This window comes from Ahaetulla prasina, chromosome 3, assembly GCF_028640845.1.
Source record: "Ahaetulla prasina isolate Xishuangbanna chromosome 3, ASM2864084v1, whole genome shotgun sequence".
Lineage (NCBI taxonomy): Eukaryota > Metazoa > Chordata > Lepidosauria > Squamata > Colubridae > Ahaetulla > Ahaetulla prasina.
The window spans coordinates 35,772,692-35,793,963 of NC_080541.1; the positions used below are offsets into that span (position 1 = coordinate 35,772,692).

Here is a 21,272-nt window from a genome sequence, read left to right on the forward strand (position 1 = left end):
TCTTGCTGCGCCGGTTGGGGGGATTGGGAGTGGGAGGCACCGTATATCGGTGGTTCTCCTCCTATCTCTCCGACCGGTCACAGACGGTGTTGACAGGGGGGCAGAGGTCGACCGCGAGGGGCCTCACTTGTGGGGTCCCTCAGGGGTCGATTCTCTCGCCCCTGCTGTTCAACATCTACATGAAGCCGTTGGGTGAGATCATCAGTGGTTTCGGGGTGAGATACCAGCAATACGCTGATGACACCCAGCTGTACTTTTCTACCCCGGACCACCCCAATGAAGTTGTTGAAGTGCTGTCCCGGTGTTTAGAAGCCGTACGGGTCTGGATGGGGAGAAACAGGCTCAAGCTTAATCCCTCCAAGACGGAGTGGCTGTGGATGCCGGCATCCCGATTCAGTCAGCTGCAGCCGCGGCTGGCTGTTGGAGGCGAGTTATTGGCCCCAAAAGATAGGGTGTGCAACTTAGGTGCCCTCCTGGATGATCGGCTGTCGTTTGAAGATCATTTGACGGCCGTCTCCAGGAGGGCCTTCCACCAGGTTCGCCTGGTTCGGCAGTTGCGCCCCTTCCTTGATCGGGATGCCTTATGCACAGTCACTCATGCGCTCGTTACCTCTCGCTTGGATTACTGTAATGCTCTCTACATGGGGCTCCCCTTGAAGTGCACTCGGAGGCTTCAGTTAGTCCAGAATGCAGCTGCGCGGGTGATAGAGGGAGCTACACGTAGCTCCCATGTAACACCGCTCCTGCGCAGACTGCACTGGCTGCCTGTGGCCTTCCGAGTGCACTTTAAGGTGTTGGTTATGACCTTTAAAGCGCTCCATGGCTTAGGACCTGGGTACTTACGGGACCGCCTGCTGCTACCACACGCCTCCCACCGACCCGTACGCTCCCACAGAGAGGGACTTCTCAGGGTGCCGTCCGCCAAACAATGCCGGCTGGCGGCCCCCAGGGGAAGGGCCTTCTCTGTGGGGGCTCCCACACTTTGGAACGAGCTTCCCCCGGGTTTACGTCAAATACCTGACCTTCGGACATTCCGTCGCGAACTGAAGACACATCTCTTTATCCGCGCGGGGCTGGCTTAAATTGGATTTAATGTGAAATTTTATCAATTTTTTAAACGGGGTTTTTAGTTTACGGAAATTTTTAATTTCAGGCTAATTTAAATAAGTTTTTTAAATGGTATTTTAATCTGTATATTGTATTGTTTTTATCTTGCCTGTACACCGCCCTGAGTCCTTCGGGAGAAGGGCGGTATAAAAATCAAATAAATAAAATAAATAAATAAATAAATTATCTCCTCAAATCTGTCTTCCAACTTCCCAGTTTCAGCCACTTAAGATAGCCATCTAATATTATTTTATTCTCATTATTAACTGTTTTTATTATAATACTTCTATATAATTTTTGAGTTTTATGTCTATTTGTACACCACTTAGAATTGCTCTGTGAGGGATAGGGTGGTTTCTAAATGGGATAAATAAATGAAATAACTGAACTAATAAGCATGGCCTTGGAGTTAATCTTCACTTCCTCCACTTCTCTTCCTATTACACAACATAAAATATCTTCTTTTATCCAATGAAAACACTGAATAACCTCAGCTATCACAGCCTATTGAGCATATTGAACATTAATATTGCTGGCCCATAGACATTTTCTAATTCATGCATGTCGTACTTTATGCATTCCAGTTTTTCTTTGACCCAAGATATTATAATTGGATTCATATAATAACCCACAATGTAATTTGGTTCAGCATCTTTAGTAAATAAAGTCAATGAAGCTTGTTGAGAAATCATGATTAAAATAAGTGTGACCAACGTGACTTAAAATGTGAGCCCAGCTATATTATCTCAAATTGATAGCCAAGATTTCTAGCCTGCCACAAGTAACCCATGGTATAGTTTCTTCATTTATTTTGATATTAGTGTATTACAACAAACAAATTCCACAATACAGAGATTAACTCTAAGTTTTACTGGCAGCAAAACTCTATTCCTGAATGTTCACATTTGCCTTAATGACAAAAAGAAATAGCTAAGAATCAACATAGACCTTTACAGATTTCCTCTGGTAAAATGAAGAAATCAAGATATTAAAGTTCCTGGAAGAATGAAGCTAAAGCTATGTTTGGAGAAGTAATTCCAGGTTGACTGTCAGCAGGAATAGGGGATAAATTTGTTCAGTTCATTTTTGAACATGAACATATCACATTTTTAAACTATTAAAATTCTAATTATTCCCCACATTTCTCCTGATTCCAAATTTTGCATCCACCATTTTTTTTAAAAAAATGCAATTAGGGTAAATCAATAGAGGGGAATATAAGGTATATAGCTCAGGGTTGAACTGAATCTTGCAGACATTCCATTAATCAGCTAGGTAACATCATCAGTGTGAGTGAGTATAGGATTTGCTCTATGTTTAGGGAAAGTATATATTAGGGAAAAGTCTGCACAAAACTATTTTCAGTCTTGTTTTCCTTGTTTGCATGCCATCCTCCATACATTTGGATTCAAAGAAGATTCAGATAATTCTTTAAAATCTAGTGTAAAAAAATGTGGTGGGATACTTTCTTTCCAGTCAGGTTTTTCAGAATGATTACCTTATTATTACAAAAACAATCAAAGAAAGCCTTTTGAAATGTATGAATCGATCTTTTGTAGGGCATATTACTTTGCTCATTTTTTTTTGACAAACACCCCCAAAACTTAAGCAGCACAGTAAAAATCAGATGTATAGTACCTGAGCCCATTAAATTATATTCTTCAGCCTGAGGTAGTGGGGGGGACACAAGGAGAAAAGTAAGAAAATCAAATTATTGAGTGATGGTGATGATGTACTGTTTATTTGATGGGTGGCTTGATAAACCAATGAGAATAAACTGGGGCAGAATGATCTGTCAAAAATGTGAAGTCTTTTGTAAATGAATATTAAAAGCTTAAACCAATAGCAATGTTTTTTTTCATTCACAAAAAGTTCATAATGTGAACTAGCAATGTATCATTTGGTGTAACTGTATCACAGTTAAACCTCCCTTTAGTATTACTTTGCATTTAGTAGTTATTACTTCAGTAAATATGCAGAATGATTCTAAATTGCAAAAGAAATTATTTTTAAAAAATAATTGTGGTAGAGGAAAAATTGAAAAAAGTAAGATCAAGGGAAATGGATTTATGTTGTGGATGAAGATACATAATATTAATAAGAAATTAATAAATGGGCTCAGTGGTGAAATCCAAATTTTTTTACTACCGGTTCTGTGGGCGTGGCTTGGTGGGCATGGTGTGACTTGGTGGGCGTGGCTTGGTGGCATGGCAGGGGAAGGATACTGCAAAATCCCCATTCCCACCCCACTCTGGGTCCAGCCAGAGGTGGTATTTGCCAGTTCTCCAAACTACTCAAAATTTCTGCTATTGGTTCTCCAGAACCTGTCAGAACCTGCTGGATTTCACCCTGAATAGGTTCCTATTCTTCATAACAGCATCTATATAGATTTTTGTTGAATCAAGAAAATACCCTTTCTTGTGAAAGGGACTGTAATCCACAAAATTATATAATAATTTTGTTCATATTGAGGGTATATCACAGGTCTGTGACTCTACCTTGATCTTCCACTTTTCACTATTGTTACTACTTCAGTTGATGTTTGAGCCAGAACTCAGTTTAAATTCTGTCTTCTCTTATCTCTTTGGTTTGTTTTCTTCTTTTATTGCCCTGGGCAGAGCCTTCTTTCTCTTCTCTGCTCCAAGTTCCTGGTCTGGTGAAGTTGATATTGCTTACTGTTAGTGACCAGAAAGAAAATATGTAGACTAGAAGGAGATCTATATTTGTTTTGGAGTTCAACTCTTATAAGCCTTGGACAGGATGTCTAGTGGCAATGAACTGTGAGAATTACATCAGAGAAACATTTGTTTATCTACTTTTACAGTACTGGATGAGCTCATGGGACAGTGAAATAGATTTACAATACTAAACCGCCTGGCTGTTATGGTTTTCATCAAAACATTACTTTCAAAACAAATCTTAATCTTAGGAAAACTTTCCTAAGAGATAGCATATATTGCTCTAAGATTTTTCACCTAAAACAGAGCACTTGTTCGAATCCACAGCGGTATATCTATAAATATTTGTTAGCTTGCTCATTGTGTTTGGTATGAATTGGCAATGAAACCCATGCAAAGTTCATTTGAGTTTACCACCTCTTACCTACTTAAAGCAATAATCTTCAGAAATAAATGGAGGTAAATCATCAGTTAGGGGTTTGTTACTTTTGACATTTCACTTAGGTGAGAGGCTTATGTATGCAAATGAAATAAAACACTCTTAAATAATGTATCATATAAGAGAAATGCCTTTACTACCATAGTTGGTGAATAATTAATGGGTAGAAAAAATAGCTGCACTAAGCCATGCAGATCAAATACAGTACTGGAAAATCATCTGAAGCAGAACTCAGTATACGATATAGCTATTGAGTTTGATGAAAAATAAGCTGTAAGAGAAGTCTTTGAATGGATGATGCAATTTCATATGCAGTGTCCTAATATTTCCTAGTGTCGCACACCATGTTTCTGCTTATCTACAATATTGAAAAAGTCCCTTTGTTTCACTTTCTCTAACTTGGCACTTACCAGATCCATAGGACTACAGCACATACTGATGGGGTAGGATGGAAGCTGTAGTCCCAAGTATTTGGAAAGGGCTAGTTAAGAAAGTATATTTCCCAATGAACATTTTTTTAAGTGTAATTTCAACAACAAGATCCTCTCCCCTTGCTTTACCCTCTCAATGGCCCCTTTCTAACGACTGAAAATATCAAAAGGAAAAGTCATTCCTACCTGAAATTAGTCAGTAAGGGTAAAAAGGAGTAATAAGGAGGCTCACCCATGAACGATATCTTCCTTACTTTAGAGGGAAAGCTGCTGTAACTTCAGAAACGGAATGGTGATCTCACTCTAAGTAAGCAACAGAGCAAACAGCTGCCTGATGCAGAGTGGAAACTGATATGAATATGAATAGCCTCTTCGCTCTTTCTCTTCCCCCTTCTCTGTGCTGCTATTTGAGCAGGAAATCCACAATGAGCCGCTGCTGCAACAACAACCAATAAAATAAACTCTCTTCCATTAAACAGCTCAAGTGTACTAATGAGCCACAACTGTTGATGTTACAGCCAAGCTTTAGTGTGCTGTAGATATTGCAGGAGAACTGTGTCAGTCTATGGTAGCCAAAAAAGAATCCTAGGAATGTAGAACACAACAAAAGGAGTCTGGTAGCCCCTTTTCAGACTATTAAATTTCATTAAAAGTCATAAGGCTCGTGAAAAGGTACTGAAATGGAGCTACCAGACTCCTGTTGTGTTCAGAATATCTCACAGATGTACTGTACTTGCTAAAAAATAAAAGAATTCAACAGGACGTGAGCTCATTTTAAGAGAGACGTTGCTTTATGTGATCAGGGATTGGCTCCACATTCATAGGATTTTTAGTTGTTCCTTTGATTTCAGTGTAAAATGGGTGATTTTAAATATTTTATACAACAGTGCTTCCTAAACCTTTTCCTTCATACCCCTAAACTACTTATCAGAAAGTCCTTTTAACCACTTATCAGAAAGCCCTTATTTAAATAACCCTGTTGTGATTGGCTGATGGGTTCATGTATCATTACCCAAAGAAAAATCACTTTTATCCAATTTTGGCTAATTTACCCAGGTTTGAAAATAAATGTTAAGGTGTAAACATAAACCAACTTGTTTTATGAGCAAGGAGTAGAACTAAGGCTAGATGGAAGTATGAGCAGAAAGGAATTCAATCATGAGTCACTAATTCAGAGTCAAAATCAGCCAAGCCAGAAGAAAAGATCAGCAGTAAACCAATCTCATGATATCATGAGTCAGGGATCACAGGGGAAGATATTACAAAGAATGTATAACATTCTGATTGGAATATCTGTTGATTTCAGTGGGAATCCACAAAGTTGTAATTTACAGCATTATTAACTCAAAGAATGGCTATTTTTTGTCAGCTGTGTCTCTGTATTTACATAGATAAACCCATTTAAAATAGAAGTGGAATTGGCAATGAGTAAAGGTTCTATTTGCCTTCTTCATTTCTGTGCTAATTTTAGGGAAGTGTACCTGTCTAAAGCAATCTTCATACACTTCAAAGAGTCTACCTGAATGTCTAACTTTCTGAATCCAAAGAGAAAAATAAAAGTTCATCGTAAGGTAGATTCAACAGTTTTCTGGCAGCTTTACAGCTTGATACTGTGATAGACATCTGATTTATGATCTCTATATATTATAGCTGTTATGAAAACTGTTGAAAACTGTTACGTACCCAGTATTTGATTTTACTACTCTGTTCAACTGTACTTATTTTTAGGATTTTTTTTTTATAAGAGGCTATTAACTCTGTCTTGCACTCTGTTATAAAGACCAACTATTAATCTTCTTTGTTTAGATATTTCAAAAATGATATCATATCCTGCCTCTTTTCTCAGGGCTAAACATCTAATTTCTGCATTGCTCCTTGTAAAACTTATGTTCCTAGATTCATGATCTTCATTGTCTTTCTTTGAATCTTTCTTAAATATGTTTACCCTAACTGGACACAAATGTGCGGTTTATTCCAAACGAACACAGAATATAGTGGAATGTTAATTCTTTTTAATATCAACAGATAAAACAGCCACCTTAGAATTGACAGTTAAGGTACTGAAGTGGTGAATAGCTTTTTACTTTTTAGGATTGACAATCAACAGTAAAACCCAGTAGTCAAGAAATATATCGCAGACTAGCTTTTGATAAAACAGAAATAAAGCCTTGGAAAAAATATCTAGATGCTCTGATTTTAGAATTGTGCAGGTAATGGTTTTCCATGTAATACTCTATGGAAATGAAAGTTGAATTTTAGAGTATCAGACAGAAAAAGTTCTGACTAGCATTGATGATGTTACGTAGTTTGGGTAATGAAGGTATTTAGATCTATTAATACTGCATTGTTGGTTAGTGTGATTCCTTGGATGTTATGTTTGTGTTCCATTTATACAGCCAGGTCTGAAACAGCATTTTTGTAGAATTGTTAAGGGTTATCATCCCATGCTCCTATCTATGGTGCAAAGGTGCCCCACTATGTCCTTAAAATGATTCTATTTCAGCTTCAGTTAACAATTGAAGCAACTTATATTTAACTTAGCTGATCCATTTTAGCTGATTCCTTCTTCTTTTGGCTGTCGATATTATGTGGGATGTTTTGTCAATTATATGGTTGATTATATGGTCAATGACTGGGATCTGCCCAGCACCATTGGCAAATTTAGGCCATTGTGGGCCATAACCCTTTCCATTTAGTCCCTTGGCACCATTTTCCAGGACTATTTATTTGAGCAGCTGGAGAGTAGCTGACAAAGCACTGAGGTGGCTAATCAGAATGACTAGCACATGAACCTGTACATAATTCATGTATTATGAACATGAATTCATAATGCCACTGAAGCATTTCACATCAAAGATTATTTGCCCAGGTTTCCTTCATCCCATTCCATAACTCCATCCTCATAACAAGGAGTTTGATTGTACTTACTGGTTATTTCCCCTCCCCTACTGATTAATATTAGTTTTGCTGATACTCAAATATTGATCACCTGTCTTCATTTCTCATGGAATTAATTCTTCCTAGCTTCATCCCAATGTCCCCAGGTGTGTGTAGAGATCACCCTTTAGATGTTATTTGAAGATGCTTTCAAATTAATTCAAAACAATCCCAACATGTAAAGATGTAAAGAAAAGGCTTACCGCACATCCACTGACTAGATGTTCCTCACAGTCATATAGTCCCTTATTTAGAGCGTGCTGGTTGGCATCCAGAGGCTGAAATGAAGCAAAGTACACAACAGCCAAAGAAGCTGAGTAGAAAAACAGTCCCTATGGAGCGTCTTGTGAGCTGCAGTTTAAGAAGTTAATGAATGCTGGAAAACTGTGAGGCAGTCAAAACAAACCAGCCAGTCAAGGAATGCATTTGTGTCCCTAAAGTCAAAGAGCAACTGGAAGCAGAGTAGCCATGGGGATATGACCTAAGTCAGTCAGGCCCTGCCTTGTTTTTATTCTCAGCATCTGCTAGTTAAATTCCTAGCTCTTGCTTTCTCCAGTTCTTCTCCCTCCCTTTCCGCTCCTTCCACATACCCTAATTGCTTGGGATTTTTAATAGCAGCTAGCCCTAGAAGAATGCATTTGAAGAGTAAATATTTGGATATAAAACATTTTGGTGTTTCTGTTTCCCACAAAGGTTCAAGGTTCAAAACGCTTTTCATAGACTTGAATATTGGCCTCTATTCAACAATATGCACAGCTGAATGACAAGAAATATAAAATTATGTTCTAGGTAGAAAAACCCAGCCAAAACACAGATGCAGAGGTACATGGTAGGAAATAGCAATAGCAATAGCACTTAGACTTATATACTGGTCCATAGTACTTTTACAGCACTCTCTGAGTAGTTTGCAATGTCAGCATATTGACACCAACAATCTGGGTCCTCATTTTCCCAACCTCAGAAGGATGGAAGCTGAGTCAACCTCAAGCCCATCAGGATCAAACTGCAGACTGTGAGCAGAGTTAGCCTGCAATACTACATTCTAATCACTGCACCGCCAGGATTCCTACAATTTAAAAAGGATGCTGAAGAAATGGGAAAAGTACAGAGAACAGTGTCAAAGGTAGTGAGCAACTTGAACTCTAAGTCTTATGAAGAAGTGATCGCTGGTCCTCAACTTATGACCATTCATTTAGCAACTGTTTGGGGTTATGACAGCCCTGGGGGGGAAATGACTTATGTTGGTCCTTGCATTTGCAGCTATCACAACATCCCCACAGCGACATGATCCCAATCTGGGTGCTGGATAAGCAGCTCATATTTATGATGGTTGCAGTATTCTGGATTCACATGACTGCCATTTGCAATCTTCCCAGCCAGCTTCAAACAAACAAAGTCAGTGGGGAAGCCGGCAAGGAAAGTCACAAGCTGTGATCACTTGATGTCTCATTTAACAACTGCACCACTTAACTATGAATTTTTCAGTTGTTATTGTGGTTGTAAGTTGAATTGCAAAAGAACTAGGCATGCTTAGCCTAAAGATGAGAAGGCTAGGAGCAGACATGATAGCCATCTTCCAATAGTGATACAGCCGTCATAGGAAGAGAGTATATCTACAGGTGGACATTTTAAAGAGGTATATCTAAGCTTGAAATAAGGAAGAATCTTTTTCTTTTTTTTGAGAGCTATTAAACAGTGGAACATAACTTCCTAGAAGCACAGAAGGTTTCAAGCAATCCCGTTTGAATGGTCTGAGGATTCCTGCTCAGGGACGGGGGATGGACTAGAAGATCTCCAAGGTCCCTTCCAATCACATAATTCTATGATATACTAATCAGAGAGGTGAATTCTGAATAACATTGAAACATGGAATTTCCTAGGTTTATGCAATGCTTACATAATTGAGATCTCTACAGTCCAGCTTTTTATACTAAATATTCAGGTTGCTTGGCTACAAAAAATTCTGTCAGGAAATTACAAGTCATGACAAAATATTTATATCCATGAAAAACAAACTGGTGAGTTTTTTGTTTTTTTGTTTGTCTTGCCCCCAATTGCAAAATTATAATTCGAGAGGGCTTACTACTGCGAAGCTATTTCCAGTTCTGAGAAATTCTATTCCTTCTGTAATGGTTGTGCTATTTTAAGATAGCAATAAATAAGAAAGAGGGACTGAAAAGCCAGATGATTATTAGGCGTTGCTTCTTTTTCTGCAGGATAATGATTTCCAAGATTCTTTCAATTCTATTATTCAATAACGTATCCTAGAATTTGCAGAACTTTTTTGTCTGAAAGTAGGATGGCCTCATGCCCACCAACTTAAGAGGACAAAACCCCTCAGATCCTGGTGAATGCAGGATTAAGTTGAGCTGTGCACAAACACTTTACTATCCACACCCCAGTTCTCCCAATTTTCCATGCTGCAGAAATCTTGATGCTCCCCCTCTTCATTTTAGAGTAGGGCAAAGGGAGAAAGAGTGACTTTCCCTGAGAAACAAAACCTCTACTTTCCGTTTAGATCACAAAAATCTGCAGATGTCAGACTGCTAGTCCTCTAAATCAGTGGTCACCAATGGGTGGTCCATGGATCACTGGTGGTCCACGAGAAAATGTTGGTGGTCCACAGAAAAATTATTTGCATTTTTTATATTGCACTAAATTAGGAGTCCTCAAATTATAACTCCTGGGATATATGCGATGAACATTTGTATTGCTGCAGAGAGTCTCCCACTTTGGGGTCTTTTTGTGTGGATCAGAGGGGGCCAGAAATTCCGACTTGGGGTCTGTTTTAGCCTCCTGGTGCGGGGCTTTGGGCGAAGGCTAGAGGGAAGCGCCGCTGGTGGCGAAGAGCCGAGGGCCTTGTTCCAGTGAGACTGCATCATGCCCTGGAACTGGCTGACCATCTCAGCTCGTTGAGCCTCCAGGTGCCATTACCTGGCCTTGCACTCCTGCAGGTCTTCCCTCTGCTTGGAAAGCCTATGCTCATAATCCTCAGTGAGGTGCTTCTGCTGAGCCTCCTTCTTGGCCAGATCCAATTTGAACTGAGCCAGCTGTTTTGCCAACTCTCTTATGGTGGCTGCTTAGCTCCAACAACTGCTTCCTGTTGAGGCCCTAAGGAGCCCGTGCGGGCAGGCGAGGAGTGGCTGGGAGGGGAAGGGCGAGTAGAAGCTGGCAAGGCACCCTCAACGTGAGTGACATCAAGTTAGACATCGAGTTGGCCACACCCATCCAGCCGGTCATTAGGCAGATTATATTAGTGGTCCGTGGGATTTCAAATTATGAATTTAGTGGTCCCCGAGGTCCAAAAGTTTGGAGACCCCTGTTCTAAATCTTGCTGAATTACAGTATAGTGCAGAGGTGGTATTCAGCCAGTTCGGACAGGTTCGGCAAACCAGTAGGGTGACCTCTGCCCACCCACCTGGGCGCAATTCTGTCCTATATGGCTGTGTTTTTGACGCTGCACGCATGTGCAGACGATGCACGTGAGCGAATTGCCATGTGGTTTGATGTTGCACGCATGTGCAGATGGCATGCATGAGGAATTGTGTTTTGTGATGCCGCACGCATGCACAGATGGTGCATGTGTGACGGTGGGTTGCTAACGGTTCACCCCAAATCGGGCAAACAGGTAGCGGCGGCAAGCTCCGGCCACCCACTCGGACATCTCTGTGCATGCACAGAAGCTTCTGCGTATGCGCAGAAGCATCGCATGCACCGCAAGCATGCGTGCGCCCATGAGCAAACAGGTAGCGGCCAAAATTGAAGCCCACAACTGGTGCATGAGAGAAGTGTGCATGAGCGTGCACACGCTCACATTTCCGGTGCTGGGCAAACCAGTTGTATATGAAGCCCACCTCTGGTATAGTGCATCCTATAATGTGCATCCATATGTGCATACAGTCACACGTACAATGCTTCTGAGTAATCAAAAGTACAAAAGCACAAAAGCACAAAAGTACAAAAGCAAGCGGGGTGAACGTAGCATAGACATGCTTTCTTTTCTTATCCCATTTTAATGTGGATAGAAATTAAAATAAGAAAAGAAGTGATATGCCGGATCAAAATACTGGAACCAAAATTCCAAAGGCAGTGTTTGGTTTTGGCTATTTGCTCTGGGTTGTTTCTGCCCCCCTTCCCAGTTGTTTCAGTCCAGATTAAGACTTTCTCCTTCTGGAACACTTCAGCTATGGAAGTCATGCAACAAGAGTAACAAGCCAGAGAACTGCATAACTCTGACTGGTGGTTCAAAGTATAATCTCATTCTTTCTTTGATAAAGGCCATATAGGTCAGAGGTGGGTTTCAGCAGGTTCTGACCAGTTTTGAGGAACCGGTAGCAGAAATTTTGAGTAGTTTGGAGAACCGGTAGTAAAAATTCTGACTGGCTCCGCCTCCATCTATTCTCTGCCTCCCGAGTCCCAGCTGATCGGGAGGAAATGGGGATTTTGCAGTAACCTTCCCATGCCATGCCTACCAAGCCACGCCCACCAAGCTATGCGACTCCCCACCAAGCTATGCTACCCCCCACCAAGCCACACCCACAGAACTGGTAGTAAAATTTTTTGAAACTGATACAGATGCAGGTTTCAAAGCTCAATCTTTCTGATCCCATTAAACGGTTATAATTCTCTGCTTCAAACAGGTTCAGTCCTAGCTTGTAATTTTCTCGTTATACTCTTTACCCAACCAGAGGATGACATTCCCTTATGACATGTCATGGACAATAAAGCTTCCAAACCATCAAGACTGTTCTGTTTAGTGCAGGGGTCTCCAACCTTGGCAACTTTAAGACTTGTGGACTTGAACTCTGGGAGTTGAAGTCCACAAGTCTTAAAGTTGCCAAGGTTGGAGACCCCTGGTTTAGTGCATTATAAGTAATCCTTGATTTATGACCACAATTGAGCCCAAAATTTCTATTGTTAAGTTTGTTAAATTTAACAAATGTTACATTGTTAAATGAGTTTTTGCCCCATTTTACGACTTTACTTGCTACATTTGTTAAGTGAATCATTGCAGTTGATAAGTTAGTAACCTGGTTGTGAAGTGAATTTGGCTTCCCCGCTGACTTTGCTTTTCAAAAGATCCCAAAAGGGGATCACATGACCCTGGGACACTGTAAAGGTCATAAATATGAACCAGCTGCCATGTCAAGCATCTGAATTTTGATCACATGATCATGGGGAATGCTACAAAGGTTGTAACTGTGAAAAACGGTCATAAGTCCCTTTTTTCAGCATCGTAACTTTGAATGGTCACTAAATGAACTGTTGTAAGTCAAGAATTACCTCTAGTTGCCTGGTCCTCTGCTTGTAAAGATTATTCTACTCTCCTAAACTAAGCTAAAAATATATTTCAGAAATAATTGCTGGCTTCTTTCTTCCAAAATAGGCCAATAGCTAGAACGCATCAGTGGCTATTATTTTTAAAACTATAAACTTTGACAAGCCACGAATATGTCAAACTGTTAATATGTTTGTATCTGACGTCTTCTTGGCACTTAACACAAAGTGTTTGACACTGACATTACATCTATTACCATTACCTTATTTGACTCCTCTCTGTGCTTTGAATCTGTAACAAAATATTAGTGTTAAAGTTCATATCGGTAGGCCTGCCTGCCTGAAAAATTTGGGGTGTTCTTCAGCTTGGTTTGATACACCCTTGTTTCGAGGAATTTGATGAAATGTTTATAACTGTTCTGTTTATAACAGAGTTGGAAGGGACTTTTGGAGGTCTTCTAGTCCACAGGAAACCCTATGCCATTTCAGAAAAATGGTTGTCCAAACTCTTCTTAAAAACCTCCAATGTTGGTGCACTCATAACTTCTGGAGACAAGTTGTTCCACTGATTAATTGTTCATACTGTCAGGAGTGTTAGGTCAAGGTTGGTTCTTTCCTTGATTAGTTTCCATCCTGTTATATGAAACTAGGGAGCTCCATTGGTAGTAATGACTTATTGGATCAGATCCTCTCAATGTTTTTCAGAGGGCAGGTCCTTGGGTTTCATTGGCTGGCAAATAACATACTCTACTCACATTTGCCAATGACAGCTCATCTACTCTGTGAATAATAGGGGAAAGTGATTGGTAAAGAAAGCACCAGAAATAACTGTGGTCCACTTTATCTAGATGATAACAGTATTCAAAGGAAAAATATCTCAGTAATCCAGCATGTGGTTGACATGCAGAAAATACCAGGCTCCATTAAATAGCAGTGCCTTGAGCAACCACACCCAAACAATTAAAGAGCTTTTCCCAACTCAGGGGGAAATGAATAGATTAGTTAAACTAAGGGTGTAACAGAGTTAGGTGACAAAGTCTTATCTTCAAAAGCAGCAAGCAGGCATTAGCTGAACGTTAAATGTGAGATCTCAAATAAGGTACAAATATAATGCATCAAGTCAACATTTGTTAAGGGTAAACTTAAGGCTGTACATGAAAGTTTGTCAGAAGTTAGAAATTTTTTTTTTAATATAATAAAATTAAATTAAATACTGGTTATCAGTCCATATATATTAATTAATTTTGAAGGGATACTGGGTGCTGCATCTTAAGACTTTAGTGGAGTATATGAAAACCTACAGCCTCAAGTTGTACACCAATGCATTTATGAATTATATCCTGTATGCATTCTCAAGGATTCTTACAACATTCTTGTTAAGTGGATCAGGATTGTCTCCCATTTTGTAGATAATAAGGGATGAACTTTGGAGAAACAAAGTACTGACTTATGTTTTTGAACTGTTATTTGAAGACTCCTAAGAATACAATGGACAGCCAAGGCAGGGTAGTGGAGGGGAGAATCATTAAACAAAACAGCCCCGAATTTTTGCTTAAGGCACAAATGACCTGGCTAAAATTATCCTATCTTTACTAAGACCTAACTCTCTAGAGAAGGCTCCTGAAGCAGGGAAAGGTGGAAGGAAAAAAAAAAGAGAACCAGCAGTAAGGTGGATGGACTCAATTACAGTAGAGATAAGTATACCATTGGAAAACCTAAAGGACCAAGTTGGGGAAAGTTTGAAAAAAAAATTACCAATATAGTCACCAAAATTCAATACTGACTTGATGGCACATAATCAATCAATCAATCAATCAATCAATCAGATGAAATTGAGAGATTTTTGGCTTCCTAATACTGTTTAATAATCTGTAACTGTAGCAATATTTGAACCAAGGACCTTCTAGATATATAGAAACAGAATTATGGAGTTGGAATCATTTAGTTCAGCCACAATTTGCATTTGTATACCGAATTGTGTTTGAATCCTACCAGCCACATGCGAATTAAGATTCTATAAATTAAAAAAAAACAAAAACCTTATTTGGTTACTAAAGAACATTATGTGGTCTCTCTTCTGCCATAGCACCTCTATTCCACCAAACTATATTCAGCAGAATCCTTGATGGTTTAACTGGATAAGAGAAGAGCTTCAAAGGCATTTGTTCATATAAATAATGATAGATAGTAAATCAGGATTTTTTTGGGGTCCCTTTGAGTCAGACTTAATTCCTGGGCACTGCCTCGACAGATTCCTGTAGTTTTATTGGCAAGAATTCCAAAGTGGATTGCCACTGTCTCTTTCCCAAGGCTGTGAGAGGTAACTGACTCAAGGTCGCCCAGTTGGCTCCTTGCCCGACAGAACTACAACTAGATAGCCACTCTCCTGTTTTCTAACTCGACATCTAAACCACTACACCAGACTGGTTTTATATGATTCATACATATTTTATACTATAATCTATCCTTGTGCCATTTATCACATAGGTGGACTACTTGAAGAATCCTTTCCTCTTTTTAGAAAATGCCATTGTCCTACCCTCTCATACCTAAACAGAATTAGAGTATGGAATACAATTTCATTTTATGAAGAGGAGGCATTGTGAGGTAAAACCTCGTTCACACTTGTCTTCAGTTCCTCACTGTCTTTAAAGCAGTGGTAGTCAACCTGGTCCTTACCGCCCACTAGTGGACGTTCCAGCTTTCATGGTGGGCGGCAGCAGTTTTGTCCAATAGTGAAGCACTTTCCTTTTTTTTAATTTGACTTTTTAAAAAATTTTCATAGTATTTTTTAAAAACATTTTCATTAGGTTTTCATAAAATTCCCCATGACAATTTATATTTCTGAAAATATACTATTTGTATCAACCGCGCATAAGTTTAGTTCACGTTACATAAGTGAAACTAAATGGCGCTATAGTGCGACTGCAAACAAAAGAGCCTCGTCCCAGAATAGCTCCCGCATCTCCCCCCGAACCGGTGGGCGGTTAGAAAATTTTACTACTAACAAAGATACAAAAGTGGCAGGTATAAAGGTGGTAGGTATAAAAAGGTTGACTACCCCTGCTTTAAAGTGTTTCTTCTTGAAGCAGAAGTGGCTGTTATATCCACCTTGCCACACCTACTTTTGAATCAAGGTACACTGAACACGGATTACTTTTCATTTTAGCAAAGTATTCATGAACAATTTGAACTATAATCAATGGGGCCTCTATAAAAACCATATAGATTTTTTCTAAATCCCAGCATAATTCATTTGCACAAGGTTCTGCTCTTTGGGGGAATTAATGTTCTTTTTTTTAATTTGCATTTATATCCATTATATCCATTTATATATATGTTCTTATGCCTTGGGCCAGGCAAATCTGGGATTGAGATGTTTTTTAAAGATCATGAACAGACAACAAATTCCTTTCAATAAGAACTTAGAGACCACTGGGTTTGTTTCCCCATTTTACAAAGCTGTAAAACGGTAGTGAATGCATTCCAAAATTCACCTGGGATTTGTCTCATTAGATCTGGTCAATGTTCGACATAGCCAAATGGGGCATGTATATTTTGCTATGGTTAAAAGACAAGCAAATTCATGTAGAAGTGGTTCCTATTCATATAAAATATTTTATAAAGGGGAGTGTTTTATACATTTCTACTAATTCACTAACCCAGTAATCCTTCCCTATTTAAAGACAGATTTAATTGACAGAATGCTTCAAAAGACAGGAAGCCCTTTTGAGTTACCTGTTTTTGTATTTTATATTCTTTTTGTATAATTTATATTTTCTTTTTAGTAATTCCACAAAACACAAATTTATTTTTTTTTTTTTTATTCAAAAAGTTTTTATTAGTCAAAAAAGGTTTATACAAATACATATCAGGTATGGTAAATTTTCATTTTTCTTATCTAAAATAAGAATTTTACTCAAATTTTTTAACACATACAACAGCCATAAGGCAAGCAGGTGACACGAAGTAGCTAAGTTTGCAAATTTTAAATACGTAATAAAGAAGAGTCAAGAATAAACAGAATATCGTACAAAAGAGAATAAGGAAAACCAACACAATCCCAAATATCTTTATCACTTCCTAGTTTTGGATCTCAGAACTCTGGGTTCAGCCTGACCCAACTCCAGGGCCGCAACAGCGGCAGCCGCTCAGCCCCATGATCTATAACCTCCCCTTCTTCAATTCCTGGGTCATCTGATTCCAGGAAGGCTTTGTGTTCCTCCACATAGGCCGAAGCCTCCGCAATTGTACTGATTTTTTTCGTAATGCCCTCCCGGAAAATCATCAATCCCTCTGGCATCAGCCATCTGAAGCCCACTCCCTTCTGGTACAATTTGCTTGACAAAAAATAATATTTCTTTCTTTTTTCACGTACCTGTCTGGGAATCTGCCTCAGAATGGCTATCTCCTGCCCCTGTAAATCAGTGCCCCACTCCTATGTTTTCTAAGAATTTCATCTCTCGTCTCTCTTCTCACAAATTTGACATGAACCTCTCTGGGAACTGCATGCGTGCGTGCATATTGCGAATTAACTCTATAAACTCGATCCACATCCCAATTCATGAAATCAACACCTCTCCCAAGAAATTCTCCCAACAATTTAGTCACAACATCTCTCAAGTCTTCTTGGTCCACTTCTTCCAAATTTTGAAACCTAAGGAAATAAGACATTTTATCCATCTGTAGTCCAAGCACAGCATTGCCTGTCGTCTCCTCTCTTTTCTGCACTGCCCGCATCTCACCCTCCAAACCTTCCACTTTCTGCTTGTTTTCTGCTGAAACTTGTTGAGTATCCTTTAAATCCTTTTGGATAGTCACAATTTCTGCTCTTATTTCATCCAATTTCTTGTCCATATTAGATAACTTTTCCAAAATTCTCTCCATCTCTCCAGCAGTTGGTCTCTGACCTTTTGCCATTAAGGAAAAAAAAATACAAAATCCTCAGGCAGGCACGGTATCCTTGTAATTTCCTCCGGATCCACCAGGGGGCACTCACAGGAGCAACGAGTCCAGAGTACAGTTAGTCAACCAGGAAGCCGAAGGGAAGTGATGTCATCAAAATAAACACAAATTTATTCAGTGAGGAAAGTCCAAGTGTGTTGTTATTTTTAAAAAGGGCAAGAACATTGTGTAATACTTCCATTTGCCAGATGCTCTCCCCCTCAGCCAGCAAACTAAGATCCTCAGTATGGAGCCATGCAGCAGAAACATAAAGAGGTACTTCAGAAATAGAAATCTAGATTGCAAGTCCTGACATTTATAGATGCAAAGAAGTGCTCCTGGATACAGGAGGTATATCTGGGTAAGGCTGAAGTCCCATCTGTCTGTTATCTTTCAGTTTTTGCACGATGATTCTAGCGACATCTTCTCCTTGACTGTCAGTAGTATCAAGCAGTTGCCTGACTCTTGAGGTCCTTGTAAGTTTGGTGTTAACGAGTTCATAATCCTCTTTCATGATTAAATCCTTGGCGAGAAGGGCATCTAAACACTGGTTAATGCAAGTGTCGGTCATCTGATGGACAATATCCTCTCTTTTAGTTTGGATCCAATTACGAGCTACACCGAAATCTTGTGATTGCACAGTCCTCAATATAAAGCCTAATATAGAGAAGGAAAGAAACGAACAACAACAAAAAAATCTGACTCAGTCCTAAAATAAAAATAACATCAAACTACACAAACCAACTTAAAGAGAACACAGCATATTTTCCTAATTTTTTAGCATCGTACTTCAAAAAAACTATGTCCTTTCACCTTTATTAAAATAAAAGCTATATTCTCTAATTATTTCCTATATACTAGCTCTTTCTTCAGCAGATCCTTAATTGTGTAATCTATTTTTTTGTCATATCTGGACACACAGCCATCGCTTTTGTTAGATAAAGATGATGGGCAGGTGAAAGATGGTAAGGCAGATCACATACATTGTTGCAGTCTAGAAACCCCAAACATTAGACTAATATTTCTATCTTGTTGTTTTACCTGAATATTAGGGTCACCTAAAGCATTTGGAAACTGTTATTCAGAGTTATTAAGCAGATACTGTGTTTCAAAAGTCACTGTGTTCCAATTTGTGGTTCTCTCCAACATGAAAGAGACAATCCTGGCAGAAATATGTCTATATGTTCCAGAAACAACTATCTTCTGTACATGTACCTTCAAATGTTTTGTATAACATAGCTTACAGAAGTGGGTCCTAATGGGTTAAATTTCTTTTAGACGTTCACTTCATTTTTATTATACTTATTTTGTTCTAAATATCATTTTAAGGAACACATTTTAAATGTTATTTAATGTTGTAAATCAATATATCAGAACGTTAATTATAATAAGTATAGTATAATCCTATACTTCCGAAGGGCATAGCTAAATGTTTATGGAGATTTTCAGTCATCCAGGTCAGGGTTGTCCCAAAGGTGCTTTTTCAAGAGTTGAAGAAGCTTCTTAGATGAGAAGTGAAATGACTTCAGAGAAAAACCAGAAAGTTCAGTTGCCTCCTGAAAAAGCACCTTTGGGTATAATCCTCATTGTTTAAAACAATCACAAATTCTGCAGTGACATGTAGCTTCTGTTCAAAAGTTCCACCTTCTATATACTTTCCATTTTCTTCTACATTCTTAAATGTGTATGAGCTGAAACCATAAAATGATTAATAGTTACAGTATATCTCTCTCTGAAGATCAATCTTTGTGATAGACGGTCTGTACATTGCTACTAGGGGAAAAAAATTATTTCTTTTTATAAATGCCCCCATCAAATAACTCTCACAAATATGTAAAAGAGAATAATGCATGCACATTGGTGAAAAATGTGTTGTTATTTCTAGAGATCTGATCCAGTTACATAACAAAACAAATTGATCATGAGTAGGATTCAAAACTCTCAGCTGCATACCTGGATTGGCTCGTGCTATCTGTAGCAAGCCTGGCATGGAATTTGATGAATTAGAACTATCTGTGTTAGATGAAGAACTTTGTTGAGATACGCAAGACTGAGTACTCTGGGAGTGTAGAACATAACTGATCAGGGAGTGTGGTTCATCCTTAACTGTCACAAAAGGAAAGTATCTTATTAATTTAATTTAAAAAAGAGTAGAAAATAAAAACAAAGCATGAAATAAACCCAGAACTACTCTGTCATTTACCTACAATTTACCTACCATCCCAGCCACACTGCAACACACCAAATGGCTGCAACACAACCAGTAGATGGATTTTCCTTTTTCTCTTGTTTCTCTCATTATAACATCAAAAGTTATTTTCTGTGAACCAGAGAGACACTATCTAGTTATGATGTACTAATAAGAGGTGAGGGGTCCTTGGTGATCTCTGAGCTCGGTTGTTTTTCTTGCAGAAATTTCATTACCCAAACTAAGTAACATGATCAGTGCTAGTCTGAAGATTCTAGCACTGATAACGTTGTCTACTTTGGGAAACATCTTCAAGAAAACAACTTAACTTGGCATCTCAGGATCCCTTCACAATTGGATAACAGCTTTTCTATCAAACAGACAACAAGTGGTCAAAATTAGCAATGCTCTATCAAATCCTGTTCCTGTCAAAAGCGCCGTTCCCCAAGGCAGCGTTCTTGGACCAACATTCTTCATATTATACATTAATGATCTCTGTGACCATATTACAAGTAATTGTGTTCTCTTTGCTGATGATGTCAAACTATTTAACACCGTCAACAATACAGCTACCCTTCAAAAAGACCTTGACTTTTTATCTGAATGGTCTAAAACTTGGCAACTCCAAATCTCAACCAGCAAATGCTCTGTCTTACACATTGGAAAAAAGAACCTAAACACTAAGTACAAGCTTGATGGACATTACCTTACAGATAACCCCCACCCTGTTAAAGATCTTGGAGTTTTCATATCAAATGATCTAAGTGCCAAGGCCCACTGTAACTACATCGCAAAAAAGGCCTTAAAAGTTGTAAACCTAATCTTGCGTAGCTTCTTCTGCAAAAACATTACACTACTAACCAGAGCATATAAAACATTTGCTAGACCAATTATTGAATACAGCTCGCCTGTCTGGAACCCATACCACATTTCTGACATCAATACAATTGAACGTGTCCAGAAATATTTTACAAGAAGAGTTCTCCACTTCTCTGAATACAACAAAATACCTTATGCCACCAGACTTGAAATCCTGGGTTTAGAAAATTTAGAACTATGCCGCCTTCGACATGACCTGAGTTTAACTCATAGAATCATCTATTACAATGTCCTTCCTGTCGAAGACTACTTCAGCTTCAATTGCAACAATACACGAGCACACAATAGATTTAAGCTTAATGTTAACCGCTCTAATCTTGATTGCAGAAAATATGACTTCAGTAACAGAGCTGTTAATACTTGGAATACACTACCTGATTCTGTGGTCTCTT

At 38.9% G+C, this 21,272-nt stretch overlaps 2 protein-coding genes across 6 annotated transcripts in view; both read right to left on the minus strand.

Annotated features, from left to right (window-relative positions):
* Positions 1-11,528, minus strand: part of LOC131195562 (Y+L amino acid transporter 2-like) — a 28,795-nt gene extending 17,267 nt beyond the window's left edge. Inside the window, exons 1-2 of one of the 5 annotated variants that reach the window (XM_058177582.1) lie at positions 7,796-11,528; positions 4,888-5,088 (exon numbers count right to left, since the gene is read on the minus strand). The gene's annotated coding sequence lies outside the window, so the exon portion shown is untranslated. Of the gene's footprint in view, positions 1-4,841; positions 5,092-7,795 lie in introns of all 5 variants that reach the window. The other 4 variants (XM_058177584.1, XM_058177579.1, XM_058177580.1 and 1 more) reach the window with 4 other exon arrangements.
* Positions 11,529-18,123: 6,595 nt separating this feature from the next.
* RIPK2 (receptor interacting serine/threonine kinase 2) overlaps positions 18,124-21,272 on the minus strand; it is a 34,500-nt gene continuing 31,351 nt past the window's right edge. The window contains exons 10-11 of the mRNA XM_058175521.1: positions 19,767-19,919; positions 18,124-18,470 (exon numbers count right to left, since the gene is read on the minus strand). Coding sequence (XP_058031504.1) covers positions 18,130-18,470; positions 19,767-19,919 — 494 coding nt within the window. The 3' untranslated portion in view covers positions 18,124-18,129. The remainder of the gene's footprint in view (positions 18,471-19,766; positions 19,920-21,272) is intronic.